We start from the raw sequence: 24,356 nt of genomic DNA on the forward strand, positions 1-24,356 counted from the left end.
AGAAATATTATCTAATAATAAAAATTTTAGATTTACTATTTTATATTGGCAGGTATGTAGTGAAGAGTCTACTTAGCTCTTCTAGAGTCTTTATCGACTCTTCTAAGAAAAGTCTGTTTGCAAGCCGTGTGTCTCCCATTTGGAAATAATGTTTAAAAAAGGTAACAGTGAACAGACATCTCCTTTAGTTTATACAATTTGGGATTATTCTAATATAATCCTGCCTTGTTAAATAGTTATTAATAATGATACATTTTCAGGAAATTATCACTGGCAACAAAGCCAAGAATGTGCCACTAAGACAAAATTAAAACCATGTTTCCCAGATATGGGTAACTCTCTCCACTGTGTCATTAATGCTGTTTTCTGTTTCTCACCTAGTTAGGAGCTACATTGCTGTGATGAAACACTATGACCAAAGTACCTTGAGGAAAGGATTTATTTGGCTTACACTTTATCACTGTTCATCAGGACAGGAACTCAAACAGGGCAGGAACCTGGAGGCAGGAGCTAATGCAGAGGTCATGGAGAGGTGCTGCTTACTGACTTGTCCAGCATGGCTTGCTCAGCCTGTCTTTTAAAGAATGCAAGACCACCAACCCAGGTGTGGCACCTCCCACAATGAGCTGGGGCCTCCCACATCAATCACTAATTAAGAAAATGCTGTATAGTCTTGCTCACACCCTGATCTTATGGAGGCATTTTCTCAACCAAGGTTCTCTCCTTTCAGGTGACTTTAGTTTGTATCAAGTTGACATAAAACTAGCCAGGGCACTATGCTACTAAGTATTCATTTCTTAATTCCTGATAGTGCAAATTCGTATCATCCATTGTGGTAAGATAGAGTGAGAATTGTCATAAGACCTAAGCCAGGTTCTCCATTGCTCGCACATGTCTTTATAACTGTGGATAGCCACTTTATTTCCCCAGTTTTGAATCTAGATTACTCACTTGTCACAAGGAGATATTGGCACCTGCTGGGGAATATTTTCAGGTGTGTTACTTTGTTTATACTGCATTTGATTAACTGTGAAGTTGTGATTTTTTTGCCTGTCTAAAATACCTGATGCTCCTAATAAAGACTGAGGCAGCAACAAGGACAGGCAGGGCTAGCGGGCAGAGAGTATAAATAGAAGGAGAAATCTGGGAGCAAGAGACGAAAGAGAACAAGGAGAGGAGGGCATCAGGGGCCAGCCATAGCAAGCCATGGAGAAAGGAATAAAGGCACACAGAAATAGAGAAAGATAAGACAAAAGGTAGTTGGGATAACATATAAGTTAAGAAAAGCTGTCAAGAAACAAGCCAACCTAAGGCCGGGCATTCATAACTGAGAATAAGCCCCTGTATGTGATTTATTTGGGAGCTGGGTAGTGCCCCCCCCAAAAGAGTACGAAGAGCTTAACTTCACACATCAGGCACCTTTTAGCAGTAAAAGGGATATAGCAAAATGATAGACAAGGAAACTTTTTAGAGCAGCAAAGCACCTACAGCTATACAGCCCCTAGTGGTGTTGCTCTCTGAATAGGCAGCTAATTTTAAACATAGATTTCATAGAGGAGGATTGAGGAGAGGAGTGGAGAACCCTCCATTTCCCCTGCACGGGCAGAACTGAACTGGTACTGGTGTCATTACAGAAAGGATTTGGAGGGTTGGAAATCCCAACGAATGAAGGGCTTTTAAGTAAAATGGAAATAGCAATGACAACAAAAATCTCATGTTTGGTACAGAGGGCACAGTTTAGATAATTCCATTCTGCTCTCACCTTAGAAAACAGCCTTTCTTGAGTATAGATTTAGATTTTCCTACCACTGTAGAGGGGGTTTTCAGACAGTTCTCCTGGATTGCCCAAAGTAGTTTCCAGATTATACAAACAATAGCCCTCCTACTCAGACTTCATGTGAAATGATATTCTATAATGTTTTACAAGCTCTGAAGGTACATTGCAACTGGGAGCTTCAAATTTCTTCGATCTTTAACAAAATCAGTACTGCAACGATGCATTTATTGCAGGGCAATCACATGAAGGGAAAGGCATCACTCATTCAAAGGTATAAATTTGGATCTGAAGTTGCAAATTCCAAGTAGACCTCTTGGCCATGTCTTACCAGGCACATGCTCTAGTAGAAGGCAAGGCTGTTTAGAAGAATGTGTATCATGAATATTTCTCTTCTGCTGGGATAAAATACTGTGACAAAAGGTGCTTCAGGAGCTGTGGCTCACATTTTAGGTGAGAAAGTCAGGGCCTCAGGAGCTTGAAGTAGTAGTCACATCACCCAAATCAAGAACCTGGGACAGCAGAGAATGCTTGTGCTCAGCTCATCTTATTTATACAGAGCATATCATAGACCAGGGGACTTACAGTGGGCAGGCCTTACTTTCTCAATTAACTGGATCAAGCTGGTTTATCACAGGCATGCCCAGAGTCCTATCAAGGTGACAGTTGAAATTAGTCATCACAGTGACAAACAATGTAAAGACAGTGTATATATATGGTAGTATAAAATTAGATTTGTTGACTATTTCATTTGCTTAGTTTCATGTATAAAACCTGGAGATGAGTAGTATATTGGTTACTTTGCTTTTGCTGTGATCAAACACAATGACCAAGGGAGCCTATAGATGGGTTAATTTGGGTTTGCAGTTTGAAAGGGATAAGAGTTCATCACCACCATGGTGGTGAAGCATAGAAGCAAGCACTAGGAATGGTGGAAATAACAGCTGAGTGCTCACATCTCAAACCACAAGCAGAACATGTTGTGGAACATTCCTCTAACTAGGCAAAGATGTATTATTACATTTGTTTCTACTGCATTTGTTTAATTATGCAAAGATGTGTTGCTATTTCACTTTGCCTGCCTAAGGCACCTGATTGGTCTAATAAAAAGCTGAACGGGCAATAGCTAGGCAGTAGAGGGATAGGTGGAGCTGGCAGACAGAGAGAATAAGTGGGAGGAGAGAAGAGAGAATGAGGGAGACAGAAAGGGAGATGCAGGAGCCAGGCAGCCACCAGACAGACAGACAGAGTAGGACATACAGAATGAAAGGAAGGTTAAAAGCCCTGAAACAAAACATAGATGAAAAGAAACAGGTTAAATTAAGTTATAAGAGCTAGATAAGGCCAAGCATTCATAATTGATAAGAAGTCTCTGTGTCATGATATGGGAGCTGGCTGGTGGCCCCAAAGAAAGCCTGCTACAAGGAGACAGCAAGAGTGCACCGGGGATGGCAGGAGGCCTTGCAACTTCCAAGCCCGACCCCAGTGATACATCCCTCCAGCAAGGCCATATCTCCTAAGCCTTCCCAAACAGCACCACCAACTGGGGCTCAAGTCTTCAAATGTCCAAGAATATGGAGGACATCTTATTCAAACTACTACATTCTACTCTGCAGACCCCAGTGTCTCATGGCCATGTCATAATGCAAAATGTATCCAGTTCAATTTAAACATTTTTCATTGTCTTTCAATCAAAACAGTATTAACGTCCAAAGATGGCGATTTCTTGAAACTTAAGGAAATCTCTTAACTATAATGCCTTGTAAAATTGAAAAACTATTTACATAATTGCAACATACAATGGCAGAGAATACATATTACCCTTCCAGTACAGAGGGATTAGGGCATTGTGAGGAAATACTGAAGCAAACCCAGCAGGTCAAACACCAAAATTTCTAACTTCATATCTAGTGTCAGGACTTAGATGGCTCTATCCCTCCAGCTTTGCTGCCTGCAACACACTTATAAATGCTCCTAGGCTGGTTCTGTGCCCTATGTGCAGCTCTCCTTGGCAGATATCGCACAACTCTGGCATCTTCAACATTTTAGAGTCTCCACTGAAACTCAGGCTTCAACTTCACAGCTTCGTGAATGGCCTTTCAAGGCATTTTGCCCTCTCAGGGACTTCATTCAGAGACTCCCCTGTCATGTGTCTGGTCTTAATGGTTCTCTGAATCCACGGAGGAGGGTTCTACAACCTCTTTATTCATGTATCGCTCAGGACTCTAAAGCCAGAGCCTGTGAACAGCTGCAGCTTGTGATTTGCCCGGGTCCCTTGAATCACATTTGCAGTGGATTTTGTTTGTTTTTCCTTTCTCAGAGCAGAAAATTCCTTCTGTCTTCTCCTTTCACAGCTTGGAAGCTTAGCTGAGTGGGATCTTGCCCTGAGGAGGCCCTTTCCTTTATTCCGGTGCAGATTTGACCCATCCTTAATGACACCAATTCTAACAGTGTCTGGCTCTCCCACTAAGCTTTCCAGTGGCCCTTTTCTCTCTACATTTCTGTCCCCCTTGCTCTTTCCTCATTGTAGTCCCGCATAAGTATAATTACTAGTAACTGTGTGATGGAGGCAATACTAAACTGTCTTGAAATCTCCTCTACCAAAGAAGTTAGTCCATTACTTCTTAATTAGCCTCAGGAAAATTCTTAGAATGTGGGCAAAAAAGAGCCACACTTTTTACCAATATCAAAAACAGTCCTCTAGCCATGTTGGTAATATTGTTTTCTTCTAAAACTTCTTGAGTTGGGCCTCCACGGTCTTCTTAGCTCTCAGCCCTGTCTTCCGAGCTCCTACCAGAATGGTACCTTGATTCTGCTTATAGTGTTCTGCTGATTTCCTACTCTAAATTTCCAGATTCTTTAACTGACAGGGTCCGATGCCCCAACATAAACCATTTTCCCCCTCTGGACCGGAGTGGAGGTGCGGGAATAGTTGAGACACAGTTCACACAGCAATATTGGAAGGGAGTCTCAGGGTTCATTCAAATCCTGAAGATCACCCGTCTTTATTATCTGAACACCTTTTATCCCCCAAGGTAAACTGAGGTGGAAGTTCGTTAACGTTCTGTTTCAGGGTGGCAGGACTGCAGTCACATCTGCAGCTCTGTCACTAGCTTGGAACTGACCTCTCTTCCCAGGCATCTACATAATTACAAAGCCAGGAGCTTTTGTTAGGGTAGCACAGCCTGTTTGGAAGGGTAGGTGACTGCTTCAGATACCAACCATGGCCCGAGAACCTACTGTCACACCATGTAGAAATATGGTCCTACATTTAACATTCATCAAAAATAAAAATAACAGTGTGGTCAGATCTGTTACAGCAATAGCCCAGTCCTTGGTGCCAACTTGTCTCAGTTACATCCTCATTGTTGTGATGAAACAGCATGACCAAGGTTACTTAATAGAAGGAAAGCTTTATTTTGGCTTATGGTTCCAGAGGGATAATAGTCTGTCACTATCATGGTGGGAAAGTGTGCAGCAAGCACCAGGTATGGTGACAGAAACAACTGAGGGCTTAAATCTCAGACCATGAGCAGAGAGGGCACACAGGGTGGCAGGAAGCTTTGAAACCTCAGAACCTGCTCCTAGTGTCGCACTTCTTCCGGCAGTGCCTCTCCTAGGAGTCTCCTCATCAACTGGGGACTAAGTATACAAATACCCCGGAATATGTGGGGCATCTTATTCAGGCTGCCACAAAAAGATGCTATGTCTTGCCTAAAATAGAATTAAATTTTTCCACAATACTTGTTATCTGAAAGTGTCTTTATCAGGTATCATATCTAATAATACCAATAAGGTCTAATTAATGTCACAAGTCATGTTTTTCTTTGAAAGGCATATATATTCAGGGCCATCAAGAAGCTCAGTGGGTAAAAGTGCTTGCAGCCAAGCCTAACAATCTGAGTTCAGTTCTGAACACATAGTGGGAGGAGAGAACCAACGACTCTGAGTTCCCTGGCTTCCACACATGTACACGTGCAAACACACACATAAAAAGGCATATGTTCTTTCCACTCTTTGCGGGTTCAAGAAAGAAACAATACACTGAAACCTTTGTCCCTTTAGAACTGAGAGGTATAATATAAGTCCAACTTAAATTTGGTTTAGTTTGCAACACATTCCTTTCACCACACACACACACACACACACACACACACACACACACACACACATGCTTTGTAAGAAAATTCGTTTTTTAGTGTAACATTTTATTGGTGACATAGACAAAATAATTAAATTTGTCTTTCAATCTGGAGGTTTTGATTTGGCTCATCTCTTTAGTTTTGCTTCGTTCTATAAAGTAGAGAGAGGCAAAGCTAGGAGAGTAAATGTTGTGTATAATCCAACAGAGTTTATAGTAATTGGGAATTTGCTATATATACAAGCCAGCAAATTTACTGAGTGTCGCCATATTGTGTGTGGCTCGGTACAGTTGAGATAAATAGGCAGAAGTCTAGTTCCATTTCCCCAGAGTGCAGGTGTGCTGCTTAGTTATGTCAGCTTAACACAGGCCAGGGTCATTTGGAAAAGGGGCCTCAACTGAGAAAATATCCCCACCAGATTGGCCCAAGGGAAAGCCAGGAGTGCATGTTCTTGATTGATGTGGAAGGGCTCAGCTCCCTGGGACTGGTGCCACCCCTGGGCTGGTGGTTCTGGGTTCTATAAGAAAACAGGCTGGGCAAGCCATAGGGAGCAAGGCAATAAACCACACCCCTCCATGACATCTGCCTCTGTTCCTGCCTTGGTTTTCCTGTGATGGCTTACTTGGATGATGAAGCAAGCTGTAGGAAACCCTTCCCTTCCCAAGTTACTTTGGTCATGATGCCTTACCACAGTGCCTTAAGACAGTGTTGTGTTAATTTTAGCTTCCTTCTGAGATTACCACCTTCCTTGAGGGGATAACATATTCTAACTTGGGATCTGGAAGCTTTTTGCTTTAGTTTGGATATTTTTTATTTCATTTATTTTGTGTGTTGGAGAGAATTTTGTATACATGCCACAGTGTTCTTTTGGTGTTCAGAGAACAGCCCACAGAAGTTGGTCTCTTTCCATCCTGTGGGTTCTAGGAATTGAGCAGGATCCTTTCCCAACTGAGCTATTTTTCCGGCTCTGCAGATAAGACTTTCTTTCCGTATATATTACATGTGCATATGACTTGATCAGAAATATTTTAGATAAGGAGCTAAAACTTAAAACCTTTCAATTCATTCAGTGGGATTCTGCCCCTTGTAACTAGGCTTAAGGATTCTTGGGATACATGCCCTTAGTTCTCCTAAGTCCTGCAGTGTGTGCTTGGGAGTTTTTGCCGTCCATGTGTAGCAGTTGAAGATTAAGTGCTTATAAATCTAAATAGTAGGTTGATGATGGAGATAATTGGCTTGATGTTAGCAGAGGTAATACTGGGACAGATTTGGACATTCATTTATGCTGTTTATGTTTTAGCCTTTTAGAATGGTATTCGGGTGTTCCTACTTGATATAATTGAGTTATGTAATTACCAACTACTTTTATTCCTATATTTTTATATTTAAATAACCCAAATATATGTAATTCTCTAGTGAGTCTTTCTTGTCAGAATTTCTTTAGACTGCCAACCCCCAAATAATGGCACGGAGACTTAATTATGAAAGCTTGACCTTTAACTTAGGCTTGTTCCCAACTAGATCTTATAATTTAAGTTAACCTATTTCTATTAATCTATGTTCTACCATGTGACTCTTTGCCTCTTCTTGGTTCTGTGTATCTGACTACCTTTGTGCCTCACTGGTGCATGCCAGATTCTAACCCTGAATTCCTCTCTTTGCCTGCAAGTCTCTCCTAATTCCTCCTGCCTAGTTCTTGGCCATTCAACTCTTTATTAAACCACTCAGGTGACTTAGGCAGGTGAGGTAAAACATAGCCACATTTTCATACGGTGTGATCAAATATCCTGCAACAGAATTTATACTTCATTTTTAAAAGATGTGCCAAGTATAGTAAGATTATGTGCTTTGTACCTCACTAGATTGTAGTAGTCTAACAGACCACATACCAAATGATAATTTAAGTGCAGAAATACAAAATTCATACTTTAGATTCCCTGTTGTTATTAAAAGAATTTGTCCACAATGCAGACATTTTTAGAATTTTATCTTTTGTTAATTTTTTAGTTAGAATATGAAGTAATGGGTCTCATGGCATTTTTTTTTCTTTTTTTTTTTTTTTTGTTTATTTGAGCCAGGATTTTATTCTGTAGCCATGGCTGTTCTAGAACTTACTCTGTAAACCAGGCTAGCATCAAACTCAGAGATTCACCTGCCTCTGCCTCCCGAGTCCTAGGATTAAAGGTGTACATCTGATGGGACTCCTCTCTGTATGCTATGAATATGTTTTATTACTATTGGTTAATAAAGAAGCTACTTCGGCCTATGGCAGGGCAGAATAAAGCCAGGTGGAAAATTTAAACACAGATATATAGAGAAAATAGACAGAGTCAGGGAGATGCCATGTAGCTGCCGAAGGAGAAGGATGCCAGAACATTTACCCATAGGCCACAGCCTCATGGTGATACACAGATTAATAGGAATGGGTCAATTCAAGATGTAAAAGCTAGCTAGAAATACGCCTGTGTCATTGCCAAGCATTGCTGTAATTAATAAAGTTTCTGTGTAATTATTTGGGTCTGGACGGCTGGGAAATGAACGCGCAGTCTCCATTTACATGCACCACAACTGCCTGGCTCACGGTGACACTTTCATTCTTTAGTCTTCTTTCTCCCTCTCCACGTTCCCTTTCTGTTTTTGTGTGCTATAGATATAGGTGTACACATATATCTTTAAGTTTAAATCTGTATTTTCTATATGAAAGAAAGCATGATATTTGTCTTTCTGAGTCTGGGAAAGTTGGCACTTTTTTGGGGGGTTGGGAGTTTTCCCATGTAGTTCTGGCTGTCCTGGAACTTTAGCCTGGCTGACCTCAAACTCAGAGATCCCCCTGCCCCTGCCTCCTGAATTCTAGGACTAAAGATGGACAGCACCACACCATCTATGTCAGCACTTTTTTAAGGGAATTTCTGATCTGCCATGTTAAGTTTAATGCCAATGTTTTATGTATTTTTCAGGATTGGGACGGCTGCCCTGGCAGTTCAGGTTGTGGGCAGTAATTGGCCCAAGCCACACTACACTTTGCTGATCACAGGCCTGTGCCGGTTCCAGATTGTGCAGGTCTTAAAAGAGAAGCCGTATCCTGTGGCTGAAGTGGAGCAGCTGGACCGACTTGAGGAATTTCCCAACACTTGCAAAGCCAGGGAGGAGCTGGGAGAGCTGTCGGAGCAATTCTACAGATATGCAGTGCAGGTGGGTGGCTTCCACTCCCCCAAAAGCTTTTTCCCTTTGGTTCTTCGCTGTCCTGGGCTCAGGTGACTCAGTGAGGTGGCCAAGCTGTAGGGCTGTGTAGAGCTGCATACACTGAAATGATTTGTGGTATTTTATAGTGTATTTTAGTTTTCTTTTGCCTAGGTTTGTACTTAAATCGTCCTGGACATATGGCCAACTCTTTCTAAAAGTGTTCCAAAAGATAAGACTACAATTTCTTGATAATCCCCAGAGCCTCCCAACCAGATGCCTGTTAACCCTAAGTGTTTAATGTTAAAATAAAATAACCCGGAGCTGCCACTGAAATACCTAGTCAGGACAATAAAAGTTATATTGTTTCAGGTCCAGGCACACTGCACAGGTTAGTGACCCAATTTTAAGAACGGTTGCACTTTTGGCTTGCTAGAATGCTGGGAGGGAAGCGTGCCTTGGCTGTTCATGAAGAATTGTACTCCTTAAGCCTACGTGTCAGTTTTTTCAGTCAATCCTAGATTAAAAACCTCCTCTCTCACCTCGTCTTCCTTAAAACTATAATAAAAATGCATGATTGTATGATGAAATGTAGTCTTCCACCCTCTGTTAGTATAGTCCACTGACCCTGCCTGAGTCTGTGAAGACTAGCTGGTGTCTAAGGTCTTATTCCAGACACCACTGACATCTGAAGTGTGGAGCACATGTGCACAAACTGTGGTGTTTGCATCTGATGGCTATCCAAGGAGATCTGCACTCCTGATGTGTGAACAGCAATAGAAATGTGGAGGGTCTGGAGTTGTAACTTCAGGCTGAAAGAAGAATGTCCTGGAAGAAAGAACCCCAGTATGTGAACTGGTCCAGGCAGGCTTGTCTACTCCTGGTTTGCAGAGGCAGTGGGAGGTAGAGCGGCTCCCGTCTCATGCAGAAGCTCAACTCTGTAGCCTCTTTTCTGGCCTTATTCCTCTCCAGTTTGAGTCCACAAAAACCTGTTAAATGTGGAGGTTTTACAGTGACATTAGAAGAACTTTTGTAGGGAAATTAGATTAGTTTCCGCCTTTTTTCTTCTGGATTTGAAAGTCTATACTCCGCTTTGTTTCATTTTTATACCTGTGCTTTATTCCGTGTTACATACTTTTAGTTAAGTCCGTGCACTGAAGCCACTGGCTTTACTGTCCTGCTTGGACTCGAAGAGTGTGTTTAAGTGAGCGCAGGAGAAGCCGAGTATAGACCAAATCCAGAAGAAAAGACCGCAGCTGCTGTAGTCAGAGGAGATGAGGAAGAGCAGGCCTACTGTGAGCCCTAATGAAAGGGAACTTCTGTCATTTGTCCTTATCTTCAGCTTAATGTGTTGCAATATTCTAGCCTGCAAGTTTTGTTTGTTTTGTGTGTGTGCACCAACTAAATTATCAGTGTGCATACTAATTAACCCAAATAGTATACTAAAAAGTCAGGATTTCAACTAGTAATTGGCTATCATATTAGCATCAACTGTGCTATTAATTTCCATAATCTAATTATTATATTATAGTTATATAAAAGTGTTCTTTGATTAGGAACAAGAGTCATGATGCCTGCAGCTTACATGTAGTGTGTCTGTTTGTGAAGTGAACAGAGAGAGAGCCACGTCGCAGACAGGAAGAATTAGTGAACCTAGATGGGGAAGGCAAGGGGCTCATCGTATTCTTCTTGTAGCTTTGTTATAGACTGAGGGGCCACTGGCAGTGACACTGGGCTTTGTCTCTACTGATGGACTGGCTTTTGGGATCCTATTCTCTTTGGATGTATGCCTTGCTCGGCCTATATGTAGTAGGGAGGGCCTTGGACTTTCCACAGGGCAGGGTGCCTTGCCCTCTCTTAGGATTGGAGGGGATGGGGTGGGAGGGAGTGGGAAGGGGAAGGAGCGAAATTTGGATTGGTATTTTTTTAATGTAATAAAATAAAAAAAAATAAATTTGAGTTTTAAAATCATAGCAAATTAGCCGGGCGATGGTGGCGCACGCCTTTAATCCCAGCACTCGGGAGGCAGAGGCAGGCGGATCTCTGTGAGTTTGAGACCAGCCTGGTCTACAGAGCTAGTTCCAGGACAGGCTCCAAAGCCACAGAGAAACCCTGTCTCGAAAAACCAAAAAAAAAAAAAAAAAAAAAAAATCATAGCAAATTTACAAAGTCTTGTAATTTTAGTGTTAAGTACTTACTAGCCATTTTTGCTTTTCATTCATAGACATTTAAAAATATTGCATTTACTTGGGACAACTTTCAGGATTCAGTTCTCTCCTTCTACCATATGGTTCCTGGGGGTGGGGGTGGGGTCACAGGTCATCAACCCTGGAGAGTGGCACCTGTACCTGCCTCTCAGGCCCTCCCATATGCATTCTGTGAAGGAAGTGTTTCTCCTGTGGCCTGTGAAATTCTTGCCATGTATGGATTGGTGATCTTTCAAAACAAAAGATGCAGACATAACATTAAACCTGTATAATAATCAGATTATTTTAGTTCACAAATGCCACTGCTTTATTTCATTAGACTCTCTTTTTTTTTTCTTTCAGTTGGTTGAAATGTTGGATATGTCAGTCCCTGCCGTTGCTAAATTGAGACGTCTTTTAGATAGCCTTCCAAGGGAAGCTCTACCAGACATTCTAACTTCGATTATTCGAACAAGCAACAAAGAGAAGCTGCAGGTACTGTGCCCTCTGGAATAGATCTGGATAGTACTTACACTTTCGCCTTCATAACTGCATTTTAGAGGCTCAAGGATGTAATTAAAATGCTTTTTCTTTAAAAAATCGGCTTCTGCCAGGCATTATGGCACATGCTTGTCATCCAGGCACTTGGGAGGTAAGGGCAGAGAGATCAGAAGTTCAGGGTCATTCTTGGCTGCACATGGATTTCAAAGCCAACTCTGGCTACATGAGACCCTCTCTCTAGAAAGGAGGAGGAGGAAGTGGGGAGGGGGTGGGAAGAATACGAGTTGACTTTCATAGCTGGTTGTTTTACCAGGCCTGGTGACACACAGCTGTAATCTCAGCCCTCTGAATCAGCAGTTTAAGACTAACTTAGGCTGCACAACCACACTGTGTGTCAAGACCCAAAGCAAACAGAGTTTATATTGTTGTTGACACAATCAGTGCTTTGGGGGTACAATCAGTAGTATTGGTGGTCAGTTTATAAAGACAGAGAAAGCAAAAATTATTTTTAAAGAAAATATTTAATTTTTATTTAAATTTAATTTTTTAAAAATTTCACATATTTGGGATATGAGGTGGTCAGAGATAGATGTTGGGTGTCTCTCTCCATCACTTTACACCTTACTTCTTTAGACAGGGTCTCTCGTTGAACCTGGAGCTCTCTGGTTGGCTAGATTAGCTGGCAGTAAGTTCTCGGATATCTGCCTGCCCCTTCCCCTGCCCTTTAAGTGCTAAGGTTATGGCGGTGAGCCAGCACACCCAGCTTCTGCATGGTTCCTGGGAATTCAGACTCAGGTCCTCAATGATAGGCTGTGGTTGGTGCAGTCAGAAGGAAGCAGGAGAGAGAAGACATGCTTTGCAGTCACCTGGCTGCAGCATTAGTGAGCACATTATCCTGAGGGAGTGTGGGGTGCAGGTGCCAAATCAGGCTGTCCTTGAGATCTGTTAATCATCTATAGAAATTTTAGTATTTGGGGCTGGAGTGATGGCTAAGTGGGTAAAGTGCCTGCTTGTTATGCAAGCACGGGGACCTGAGTTCAGAGTTTTAGCGCCCATGTCAAATCCAGGCATGGAGTATGTGTGTGTTTGTAAGTAACTCCCAATGGTTCCTGGGGGCTCACTGGCTAGTGAGTGAGTTCTGGGTTCGCCGAAAAATCCTATCTCAAAAGATAAGTTAGAAAGAAATAAAGGAAGATACCCATACCCTTTGACCTCTATACACATATATGCATGCACACTACACCACACGCACACACACACAAACACCATGCATACACACACAGACATATACACAAATTAACATTTTGATTCTAGAATTTGCTGAGATCCAAAATATACATAGACTATTCTCAGAAACAGTTAAAAACAATTATGTTTGGTTCTCTCTTTTCTTTTAAGTACTAAGATTGAACCCTGGGTCCTACACATACTAGGCAAGCACTCGAATACCATTCTATATGCTTGCTCCTTTTTTTTTGTTTTTTTTTTTTTACTTTATGTTGTGAGACAATGTCTTGTTGCTCAGGCTGGCCTTGAACTCACTCTAGTCCAAGTAGGCCTTGTACTTGACATCCCTGTCCCTCAGTCTTTCAAGTAGCTAGGATTATAGGCTTGTGATACCAAGCCCAGCTATATGTTTAGCTCTTGATCATGGGATATATGGCATTTTAAAATAAAAATCAATATTTTTGTGTTTTTTTTTTTAAATTCTGCTCATTTCTACTTTGCTGATAATATAGTTAATTTGGTGGTGTTAGCCATGCTAATGCATGATTCCCATCATGATTGTTAGCAGGATTGTTGAGGTTCTTTCCGCTTAGAGGATTATACATTGAAAATTGACATGGTGGCTACATCTCATAGCTCCCTGCAGGAGACTGGATGACCCAGGCCCATTGTGGCCAAGGTACCCAAAGTGGCGAGGTAAGAGGTTCAGGTTGGGCTAAAGGTGAGGCCCATGATAACACAGAGTACCTCAGAGCTGCCTCTTAGGCAGTTCCGCCTCGGCAGCGCTGGCAACTGCCCAGGCACAGCCACACCAACCTGATAGGGCCCCAGAAGGGCCAGGGCCATGCAGATTATAGTTTTGCCTTTCTTGTAATTTAAGAACTTAAATCATGGTTCTATCTACTCTTGTTTAGAGCATATGCCTCTGGAAAAGGTGCTATTAATTTACTTACCTTTACTAGATCTTAGATGCTGTGAGCCTGGAGGATCGGTTCAAGATGACCATACCCCTGCTTGTCAGACAGATTGAAGGCCTGAAATTACTTCAAAAAACCCGAAAACCCAAACAAGATGACGACAAGCGGGTAAATATCCTTTTCTTTTTTTTTCTTTCTTGGCAGGATCTTGCTTTGTCACCCAGGCTGGTCTTCAGCTCACAGCAATGCTCTTTCCTTAGCCTCAAGAGTACCAAAATTATAGACACATGCCACCATACCCAGCACATTCTTTTATTACATTTTTTTTCCTCTCTCTCTCTCTCTCTGTAATATGAGACTAAGTTCTTTTGAGAAAAGAAAAACTTGGAAGCCAGTGTGTGATTGTATTTGTAGCTCCTAGGGAGCTGGAAGTAAGGTGATCTCTTGAGTGTAGGAGATGAGAGCCAGCATTGAGCTACATAACAAGAACCTATCTCACAAATAAACAAGCAAACAGAAAACTTGAGAAGAATTTGAAAATCAAGAAGACAAAGTTTGTTGTTTCTCAGAAGATCTTGATGTGTTCAGAGTAGTTCTTTTTATTGCCTGGATTTTCTTCTCTTTCTTTTAGTGTATAAGCCCTATCAGCTCTTCACAACCTTCCCAAAGTGCTAGTATATCATTTTTGTCTAGCAATAGTTTGAGTTTGATACTAATGAGTTGGGAATTCAAAGAACACATTAGTACTTTTAAAATATTGCAGCAAAATCATGGGGAAAAATCAGGTGGTGTTGGTGCATACCTGTAATCCTGGCACTTAGGGAGGCAGGTAGAGCTCTGAGTTTGAGGGCAGCCCCATCTTCAGAGAAAATTCCAGAATAACCAGGGCTACAACAGAAAAACCCTGTCTTGTTGGGAGGGCAGGAGGATTATGGGAAGAGAAAATGTAAGTAAAAGCCATTTGAGGAGAGAAAGGTTGTTCACATTGGCATAGGAAGGAGTTTAGATTGGAAAAAGAACAATTGAGCATGATGGAACAGAAGCCAGAACTTACTGAAGCACGGTAATTAGTGTGTGTACGTGGTGGGGTTAGTAGCCCCTTGCTGGAGGAGTGGAACATCACAAGAAAGCAAGGGGGCACTCGCCTGGGACAGGTCATGAGACAGGTGAAGTTGAAATTAATGTGGAAAGGGTGGGAATGCTGAGACATTTGCGTGCAGGAGCGCGATGGCAGTTACTGAGTGTAAGTGGTGGTACATGTGAGGAAACAGCCGTGCAGTTAAGTGCAGACGACACCTGTGCTCCCTTGTAGACACTTCCTATTTGTTGTGTGCACTGACAACCATGCTCACTTTATGCTGGTCTGCTTTTTAATTCCACGGAACAAATGTGTGCACCTGCCTTACTTCCTAAAGTGCCTGTGGAGCACCATCCTGGCTCACCTTGCCTTGTACTTCTTTCCTCTCCTCGTTCTCTCTCGTACTCCCTCTTCCTCTCCCTCAAGCTCCTTTTTGCTTTTATTTTCTTGTCTTGTCTTTCTTGTGTTTTATTAATATTTTGGAGACAGGGCTCCCTTTGAAGCTTCGGCTGCCCTTTAATTCTTAGCCCTCTTGCCTCAGCTCCAATTTGCTTTGACATATACTTTCTACTTAGGTTATAGCAATACGCCCCATCAGGAGGATTACTCATATCCCAGGGACATTAGAAGATGAGGATGAGGAAGAAGATAATGATGACATTGTCATGCTGGAGAAAAAAATAAAAACATCTAACATGCCAGAGCAGGCTCATAAAGTCTGTGTAAAAGAGATAAAAAGGTAAAAGTTCATTTTTTCATTTTCATTTTGCTTGCTAATGTTAAAAGTTATTGCTTGTGGAAACTTGGTTATGCCACCTCGAGTCACAGAGTAAACCTGCTTTATTGTTTATTCTCTGATCTTTTCTTATGCTTGATCAGTTCTTAGGCTACCTATGCATATTACCTCATCGCCCACTTTTGTCCTTCTTGACCTTCCAAATGACCGGCCTCCCTCCCTCCCGCTCCCTCCCTCCCTCCCGCTCCCTCCCCCCTTTCTCTTTCTTTCAATTTATTTTTTACTCATATGGGTATTTAGCCTGTACATACATGCAGTGCCTGAGGAGGCCAAAAGAGAACATTGGATCCCCTGGGATTGGTTACAGATGTTTGTGATCCACCATGTGGTGCTGGAAATCAAACCCTGGTCCTCTGTAAGGGCAGCAAATGCTCCTAACTGCTAAGCCATCCTCCAGCCCTACCCTCCCTTATTCTTGACTTGCAGCTGTGATTGGTGGAATTTTCTCCCCGTCTTTATTGCTTTGTGTAGTTTACGTCTTGAAACATTTCTTCTTCTCAGCTTTTTTTGTAGGATCTATGTAGATCAGACTGGCCTTGGCTTTGAACTAAGCCTCAGCCTCCTCAGTTAATAATAGACCATAGACAATGTACCACCATGCTCAGCTGTGAAAACAGTATTAATACTCCTAAATCACACCACATGCACTAATCTTTTCTTCAAAGACTGAGAGGTGATTTAGAGGTGACTCATCTGTTCTGCTTGTATTCTGCCACTACACCAAACTATTGTAGCTGCCTTTTCAGTGTCTAAAAGAATTGACCAAATTCCTTTGTTCAGTTACAGTGTTGTTCACAGGTCAGGGGTCTGTTTGCTTTGTGGGTCTAAGAGTTTAACCAGGACATGCATGTACTGAGCTACATCCCAGCTCTGTGGTTTTGTTTTCTCATTAGATGATAAATTCCAGGGAGAGCTGGGGCTGTAGCTCTGCAGTAGCATGCTTGCCTGTCACATCCGAGGGCCCAGGTTCTGTCCCCAGTTGCAATGAATTAATTAGTTAACTCCAGGGGATGGGGACTGTCAGTTTGTCCTTGTATAGGCAAACTACAGGAAAACCTTGAAAACAAAATAGGATATATTTTATTTTTTTTTTACTTGTATAGGCATTAAGTCTGTACCTACTTACAGTGGATTGTACATTCATAATAACCATGGAGTTTAATAGAGCATCCATTTTATGTTTTGTGTGTGTGTGTGAACTAGCTCTTTAAAATCTTTGTCAGGGTTTTCAAGTATGCTTGATAAGGAGACACACTTGATTTTTCTGTTATTGTGGAATTATTGTGTTCTTGAACCTGTTGTTTACATATTTTCCTCTACAGACTCAAAAAAATGCCTCAGTCAATGCCTGAATATGCTCTGACGAGAAATTATTTGGAACTCATGGTGGAGCTTCCTTGGAACAAAAGCACAACCGGTGAGCTCACAATGATGCCTGCTTTTCAGTCTCATGAAAGCTGATGCAGATTTTCATTTTTTTTTAATTAGAGTTAATTAATTAATTTATTATGTATACAATATTCCGTGTGGTTGCCGGGAATTGAACTCAGGAGCTTTGGACGAGCAGGCAATGCTCTTAACCACTAAGCCATCTCTCCAGCCCAATTTATTTATTTATTATGTATACAATGTTCTGTCTGTGTGTATGCCTGCAGGCCAGAAGAGGGCACCAGACCTCATTACAGATGGTTGTGAGCCACCATGTGGTTGCTTGGAATTGAACTCAGGACCTTTCGAAGAGCAGGCAGTGCTCTTAACCGCTGAGCCATCTCTCCAGCCCTGCAGATTTTCATTTTATACAACACAACAGGATGCGGTGTTACATGCCTGGATTCCTACACTTGGGGGGGGGGGGGTGGTTCTAGGTTCAAGACCAGCCTGGGCTACATTGGGAAATTGTATCTCAAAAAACAAACAGAACAAAGTTTACTTCAGTTATTTTGAAACCACTTTATTGAGGTGCCATGGCGTAGAAAAAGTTGCACACATGTTAAGATTATGTCTTGATGAAATTCAAAATGCCATTTATGAAATTATCACCACTTCCTACACTATAAGTATACCCATCACTTCCCAAAGTTGACTCCCATTCATTGTGTGTGTTAGGGAAGCAGCGTTGGAGAGGGAGAGATGGTAAAAACATGTGACAGCTGTTCTCAGCAACATTTTTAAAGTTTTTTTTATTTTATATGTATGGGTATTTTGACTCCATATATGTCTGTATCACATGCATGCAGTACCCAGGGAGGCCAGAAGAGGTTTGTTGGATCCCCTGAAACTAGAATTATGGACACTTGTGAAATGCCTTGCGGGTGCTGGGCATTGGGCCTGTGTCGTCTGGTAAAGCAGCCGGTGCTTTTACCTGCAGAGTCATCTCTAGCCCTCCACTTTACAAAGTTTGGTTTGGTTTGATTTTGGAGACAAGGTCTCACTATGTAGCCGTGGTTGTCCTGGAATTCACTGTGTAGACTAGGCTGGCCTCAAACTCCCTGATATCCACCTCATAGCAAATTTTAAGAATGCATGCAGTATTGTTAGCTTTAGGCACTGTGCCATGCAGTAGGTCCCCAGACTCACACTTGTCTAACTGGATGTGAGACTCTTTGACCATCACCTCCACACCCCCTTCTTCAAGATCCTGACAGCCATTCTTCTCTGCTTCCGAGAGTTCTAACTTCCACATCTATGTGCCTGTGTCTGCTTCATTTCTCTTAGGGTAATAAGCTCTCTGTGTTGAAAGTAATGAGATTTCCTTATTTTTTAAGGCTAAATATAATAGTTACATGATAGTCCACATTTTTTTTTCAGCTGTTTGTCTCAATGGACATTTGAACAGTTTTCATTTCTTGAGTATTGTAAATATATTGTACTTTATGTCAGCACGTGGACATTCCCCTAGGTCCTGATTTCAGTCATTTGGGCATATACCCAGAAATGGGACTGCTTAGTCATATGGTAGGTTTATTTACTTGTTTACTTGTTTATTTTTGGTTTCTTGAGAGGGTTTCTCTGTGTACCTCTGTGGCTGTCCTGGAACTTGTTCTGTAGACCATGCTGCCCTTGAACTCACAGAGATTCACTTGCCTCTGCCTCCCAAGTGGGGTTCAAAGGAGTGCACCACCACCACCTTGTTGGCAGGTTTATTTTTTAATTGCTAAGAAACCTCTGTATCATCCAAGATCATAGCAGTCACTGAAAACATGCCCAGGAGCATGGGAGTGAGAGGAAAGGAAAGGGTTAGAAACACCTTGTTCCCAGCATGGTGCACACACCTGTACTTACAGCACTTGAGAAGCAGCAGCCAAAAGATTAATAGCTCTGGGTCCACATAGTGGGTTTAAGACAAGTCTGTGCTGCATGAGACCCTGATTCAAAAAAGGAAAAAAAAAACTATTTTCTTAAGTTTCTCAGGTGTTTATTATTTTCACACTGTCCTGGTTTTGTTTTCTGTTTTTCCGACTTGACACGAGCTAGAGTTATTTTAGAATAAGTAACCACAGTTGAGAAAATGCTTTCGTAAGGCTGACAGGCCTGTGGGGCATTTTCTTAATTAATGATTGATGTGGGAGGGCCCAGTCCATCGCGAGTGGGGCCACCCCTGGGCTGGTGGTTCTGGGTGTGTGAGAAAGCAAGCTGAGCAAGCTGTGGGGAACAGCAAGCAGCTCTCCTCCATGGCCCCTGCATTAGTTTCTGTGTGTTCCAGCCCTACTTCCTTGATGCTAGACTAGATGTGAAAGTGTGAGCTAAAATAAACCCCCCAAAAAGAAAAGAAACCTTGGTGCTGTTTCTAGTTCTGGACATACCAATTCACATTCCCATGACATTGCATGAGGACTCCCATTTCTCTGTATTCTCACCATCACTGGTGGTAATTTGTTTTGGTGCTTGTTTGAAACAGGGACTCATGTAGGCAAGGTTGCCCTGGAACTCCCTATATAGCTAAGGAGGATCCTCTTGCCTTCCACCTATCCAATAGTAGGATTTAAGCATGTCCACCATGCCCAGCTCTTGATTTTGCATTTGAAGACTTGCTGTTGATGTCATTTAAAAAAATGATCATTGCCAAGAACAACTCTAAGAATTTTCATTCATCTGCATGTACTATCCAGTTCTCCCTACAGCATTTGTTTGAAGAGTATGCAGTCTTGACGGCCTTATTGAAAATTAGTAGGATATATATATATATATATATATATATATATATATGTTTATTTATTACTGGACTCTGTTCTGTTCCAGTCTTACAAATGTTTTTATGCCAAAACCATACTTTTTAAAATTATTGTGCAACCCACTGAATCTGCTTAGTGTTGCCACTGTGCACACAAGTGTGGGTCCATCCACTGAAACATCGCAACAGGCCAGTGGCCACAACCCCAAGAGAAATTTATACTTCCTCTCTTAATAGCCTGGGTGCCTTAATCTGGGTCAGTTCCAGTCTCCTCCCTGCTTCCACAGCTTGGCCCATGTGTTGTGGGCTGCCTGCCTCTTGGTGCCTTACCTTGGTTGGTTCTAGTCTCCTCCTTAGTCATCAGCTTCCACCACAAAGTTTGCTGAATTCTTATCATGAAAAGAAAGTGAATTTTGTCAAATGCTTTTTTTGCATTTATTGAGATGATTGTATGAATTTGGCTTGCATTCTGCCAACGTAACATAGCAGTACATTTTTTTGATTTGTGTATGCTAAACTGTCTGCATAGTCTTAGTAAAACACCCCACATGGTTATGGCATATGAGTCTCTTTTTTTGTCTTTTCGAGACAGGGTTTCTCTGTAGCTTTGGAACCTTCCCTGGAACTTGCTTTATTGACCAGGCTGGTCTCAAACTCACAGAGATCCGCCTGCCTCTGCCTCCCGAGTGCTGAAATTAAAGGCATGTGTCACCACCGCCCGGCCAATAAAATGTATATTTAGAAATCATTGCAAAGTCCATGATTTGAGCATAGATAAGGTTGTAATGGGTGAATGTCTCTGGAGACTCTGAATCTTAAATAGAATAATCAAGCAGCAATGGAGTTCTCTGTCTTAGCTTGTTCTCTATTGCTGTGGTAAATGCCATGACCAAAAGTAACTTGGAGAGGAAAAGGCTTATTAAATTTTGCAGCTTATACTCCATTATCCAGGGAAGTCAGGCAGGAGCTCACATAGAGGCCATGGATGAGTGGCTCTTACTAACTTGCTCCTCAGGGCTTGCTTATCCTACTTCCTTGCAGTACACAGGACCACCCGCTGAGGGGTGGCACTGCCACAATGGCTTGGGCCCTCCCACATCAGTCACCATACCTATAGTCCAACCTTGTGGAAGTGTTATCGCAATTGAGGTTCCCTCTTCTTAGATGACTCCACCTCGTGCCAAGCTGACAGAAAGCTAGCTAGCATAATCTATTTGAAGACTTACAGGGATCCAAATCTGGTTTTGATCGCTTTTTTCTAAATAATAAATTTAGTCTCTTGCAACGCTTGGAAGGCGTTCATTCACTTGAGAGTTCTGAGTGCTGAAGTGACTTCTGTTTGGCAGACCGCCTGGACATTCGGGCAGCCCGGATTCTTCTGGACAATGACCATTATGCTATGGAAAAGTTGAAGAAGAGGGTTCTGGAATACTTGGCTGTCAGACAGCTGAAAAACAACCTGAAGGGCCCAATCCTCTGTTTCGTTGGCCCTCCTGGAGTAGGCAAAACAAGTGTGGGGAGATCGGTGGCCAAGACTCTGGGTCGAGAGTTCCACAGGATCGCCCTTGGGGGCGTGTGTGACCAGTCTGACATTCGAGGACACAGGTAAACACCGCTCTCAGCCTCCCCTCTGGTTCTGCTTCACGATGTAGCTGACATTTGTGCGGTGGGCTGACTAGCGTAAGCCTCAACTTCTGTACTCTTACCTGAATAGAACTGCAACTTTCTTTGTGATTGGACTTTAGTTGCCTTTACGTTTACTTTGGCCTAGTAGTATCACCTAAGTAATGATACTAACCTTTTAGCCTTTGCAAGAGTAACTGCGGTACTGTGGGCAGATGTGAGGGGGTGAGTAATCTTTGAGAGCAAATTTGCTTGGCCTGCAGTCTTTCTTGTCTTCCTGCACTAAGAAGAAAAGTTACCATATCTAGCACAGCTTACCCTATATGTTGGACTCACTTTCTGTTAAAAAAAAGACTATAAGAGTGTTACATTTGACTAAGCTACATTATTATAATCAGGTTTATCTTTCTTTTCTATTATTTGGCTCTGTGATTATCCCTGCTGCCCTGATTGGAAGAGGCTTTTGGGGAGCCCAGGTTTATACTCTATGGTCAGAGGACTCTGTAGCACCATTGCAAACTGTGAGAGCACCCACCTAGAGTATGTGTGTAGAAATAGGAGCGGCGGGGCTGCGTCCCCAGCACCCCAGCCGCTTGGCTAGCTTATGCCCCTTAATAATTACACGGACACTGTATTCTTTTAAGCACTGCTTGGCCCATCTATCTAGCCTCTTCTAGGCTAACTCTCGCATCTGGACTAGCCCATTTCTTATCATCTGTGTAGCACCGGTCTTACCGGGAAGATTCTAGCCTACGTCCATCCTGGGTCGGAGCTTCATCGCGTGTGCCTCAGAGAGCAGAGCTCTCGCCTCTGCCCGCAAGAGTGGAGCATCGTGTCTCTTTGAGGCGTCTGCCCCCGAGAGGAGAGCTATGGAGTCTGACCTCACTTCCTCTTCCTCCCAGCATTCTGTTCTGTTTACTCCTCCCACTTATGTTTTAACCTATCAGGGCAAGCAGCTCCTTTATTTAATTAACCAATGACCTTCCTCCATCATATGTGTGTAAGGGGTGTGTTTGTGCTGCAGTGTACCTCAGCGGTTCAGCCTGGCATGAAGAGAATGTGAAACATGGAAATCCTGAACTGCTGGTGAAAGAATACGATGCATTTTTAGTATCTTATTTTCCCACTAGTCTTTTTCACAGAGATCACTGACCTTAGCTAACAGTGGGAAAACTGTTTGAAAAACTTCTCTCTGAGAAATAATTCTTTTCTGGGTGGCCCATGCCTGTAATCCTACCATGTGGGAGGTAGAAGCAGAAGGGCCAGGAGATCAAGACCAGTCATAGCTATGTACTAAGTTTGAGACTAACCTGGGCTATGTAAGACCTTGTTTAAAAAATACTCTCTTTTATTCGTACATGAATAATATACATAAAATAAAAAGCCTGCAAAAGTTCTAATAAGGAATGAGAGTACACATCAGGCCAGAGAATGGATTCAGGTCATTCTTCTGACAATTTCAAAAGGTTTCTTTTGTTGCCTAGGCTGTCCTGTTCTCACTAGTGCCACTAGAGGCTATAGTTCACTTTCATAATAAAATTGCACCCTTAGCGGACCAACTACAGAGTATGTGGGGTTGAAATCTGATTTTGACTACAAAACTCATGAGGCTAACCCCTTCCCACTGACTTATGTGTCCTCTCATTTTGGATGATTTTCCTTCTCAGGGCAGCACAGCACTGTGGTGGGCCTTAGGCAGGGTGAGGGCATTTTGTTGCAGGTACATGGTTGACAGGGAGTGTGTTTCTTCCCCATGGGTGCTGGTAATTCTGTATGCACAGTACCTGGCACACAGGCATGCGAGGCTCATCACTTCTTAATGGCATTGCTGGATTTCAATCTCTGTTCTGAGTTTTTACTTCAAACCTTAGCTTTGCTATTATTTTAAATGTACATTCTCAGGAGAACGAGTCTAGCTTTATAAGCTTCAATATGACTTTTGATAAACTTTAATCTGATTTTAAATTCCATTCAAACCATTTATCCTATTCTCAGTGTTATTATTTATATTGCAAAATTATGAAAAAAGTCTCTTGCCTAGTAGTGAATATACACTATCATGGGTCTAGAAATAGGTGGTTTAGATAGAGAATGTCATTGCTGTCCCCGCCTTAAAAAGTTATTTAGGTTTGGTTGTGAATTCAGTCTGACTTTAACTACATTCTAGGCATGGGTCTTCTGTAGTTTACTGAACAACACAGCAATCCACCCTTGTGCTTTTGGGATAACTGCAAAGTACTAAAACCAAGTGAAAGCTTTTCCTTGAAAACCTGCTAGAGGCTCATGGACAGAGAGTGGGGTCTACTTGCTAAGAAATAGAGACAGTGAGGACCGAGTGTGGGTCCACATCCCAGTGATGAACTGAAGGTGACTGGAAGCGGGCAGAAGGAGCAGTCCAGGGTAGATCATAGCTCTGGGAGTCCCCTGAGAACATGTGACAGCGGAAGCCTTTGGGAAACATGCAGGGTTGGCATTTGAGTGACGTGAGTGGTCACATGGCCTCTATTGACACTCCTAGGAAGTTTTGTTCCGCCTTAGCCTCCAAGTGTACACCCTGCTCTGCAGTCTGAGATGGAAGGGAAACATTGCTTTGTGCTGTCTCCCTCCCCTAAATGCTGGCACACCTGCATGACACCCAGCTGTTTGCTGGGTTCACATGTTTATAAGAAAGGAAGGTACTTGTAAGTCAGATCGATTTTTAAAACAACCAAAGACTGTATTTCTTTTTTTTTTTTTTTTTTTTTGGTTTTTCAAGACAGGG

The 24,356-nt window shown here is 42.3% G+C and overlaps 1 protein-coding gene across 1 annotated transcript in view; it reads left to right on the forward strand.

Moving 5' to 3' along the window:
* The window catches only part of Lonp2 (lon peptidase 2, peroxisomal), a 76,771-nt gene that overhangs the window by 4,376 nt on the left and 48,039 nt on the right, over positions 1-24,356 (forward strand). The window contains exons 2-7 of the mRNA XM_005367024.2: positions 8,874-9,108; positions 11,646-11,777; positions 13,973-14,095; positions 15,581-15,744; positions 17,124-17,218; positions 21,319-21,577. Of these exons, the coding sequence (XP_005367081.1) occupies positions 8,874-9,108; positions 11,646-11,777; positions 13,973-14,095; positions 15,581-15,744; positions 17,124-17,218; positions 21,319-21,577 (1,008 nt within the window). The remainder of the gene's footprint in view (positions 1-8,873; positions 9,109-11,645; positions 11,778-13,972; positions 14,096-15,580; positions 15,745-17,123; positions 17,219-21,318; positions 21,578-24,356) is intronic.

The sequence above is a fragment of the Microtus ochrogaster genome, unplaced genomic scaffold (assembly GCF_000317375.1).
Source record: "Microtus ochrogaster isolate Prairie Vole_2 unplaced genomic scaffold, MicOch1.0 UNK15, whole genome shotgun sequence".
NCBI classification, from domain to species: domain Eukaryota; kingdom Metazoa; phylum Chordata; class Mammalia; order Rodentia; family Cricetidae; genus Microtus; species Microtus ochrogaster.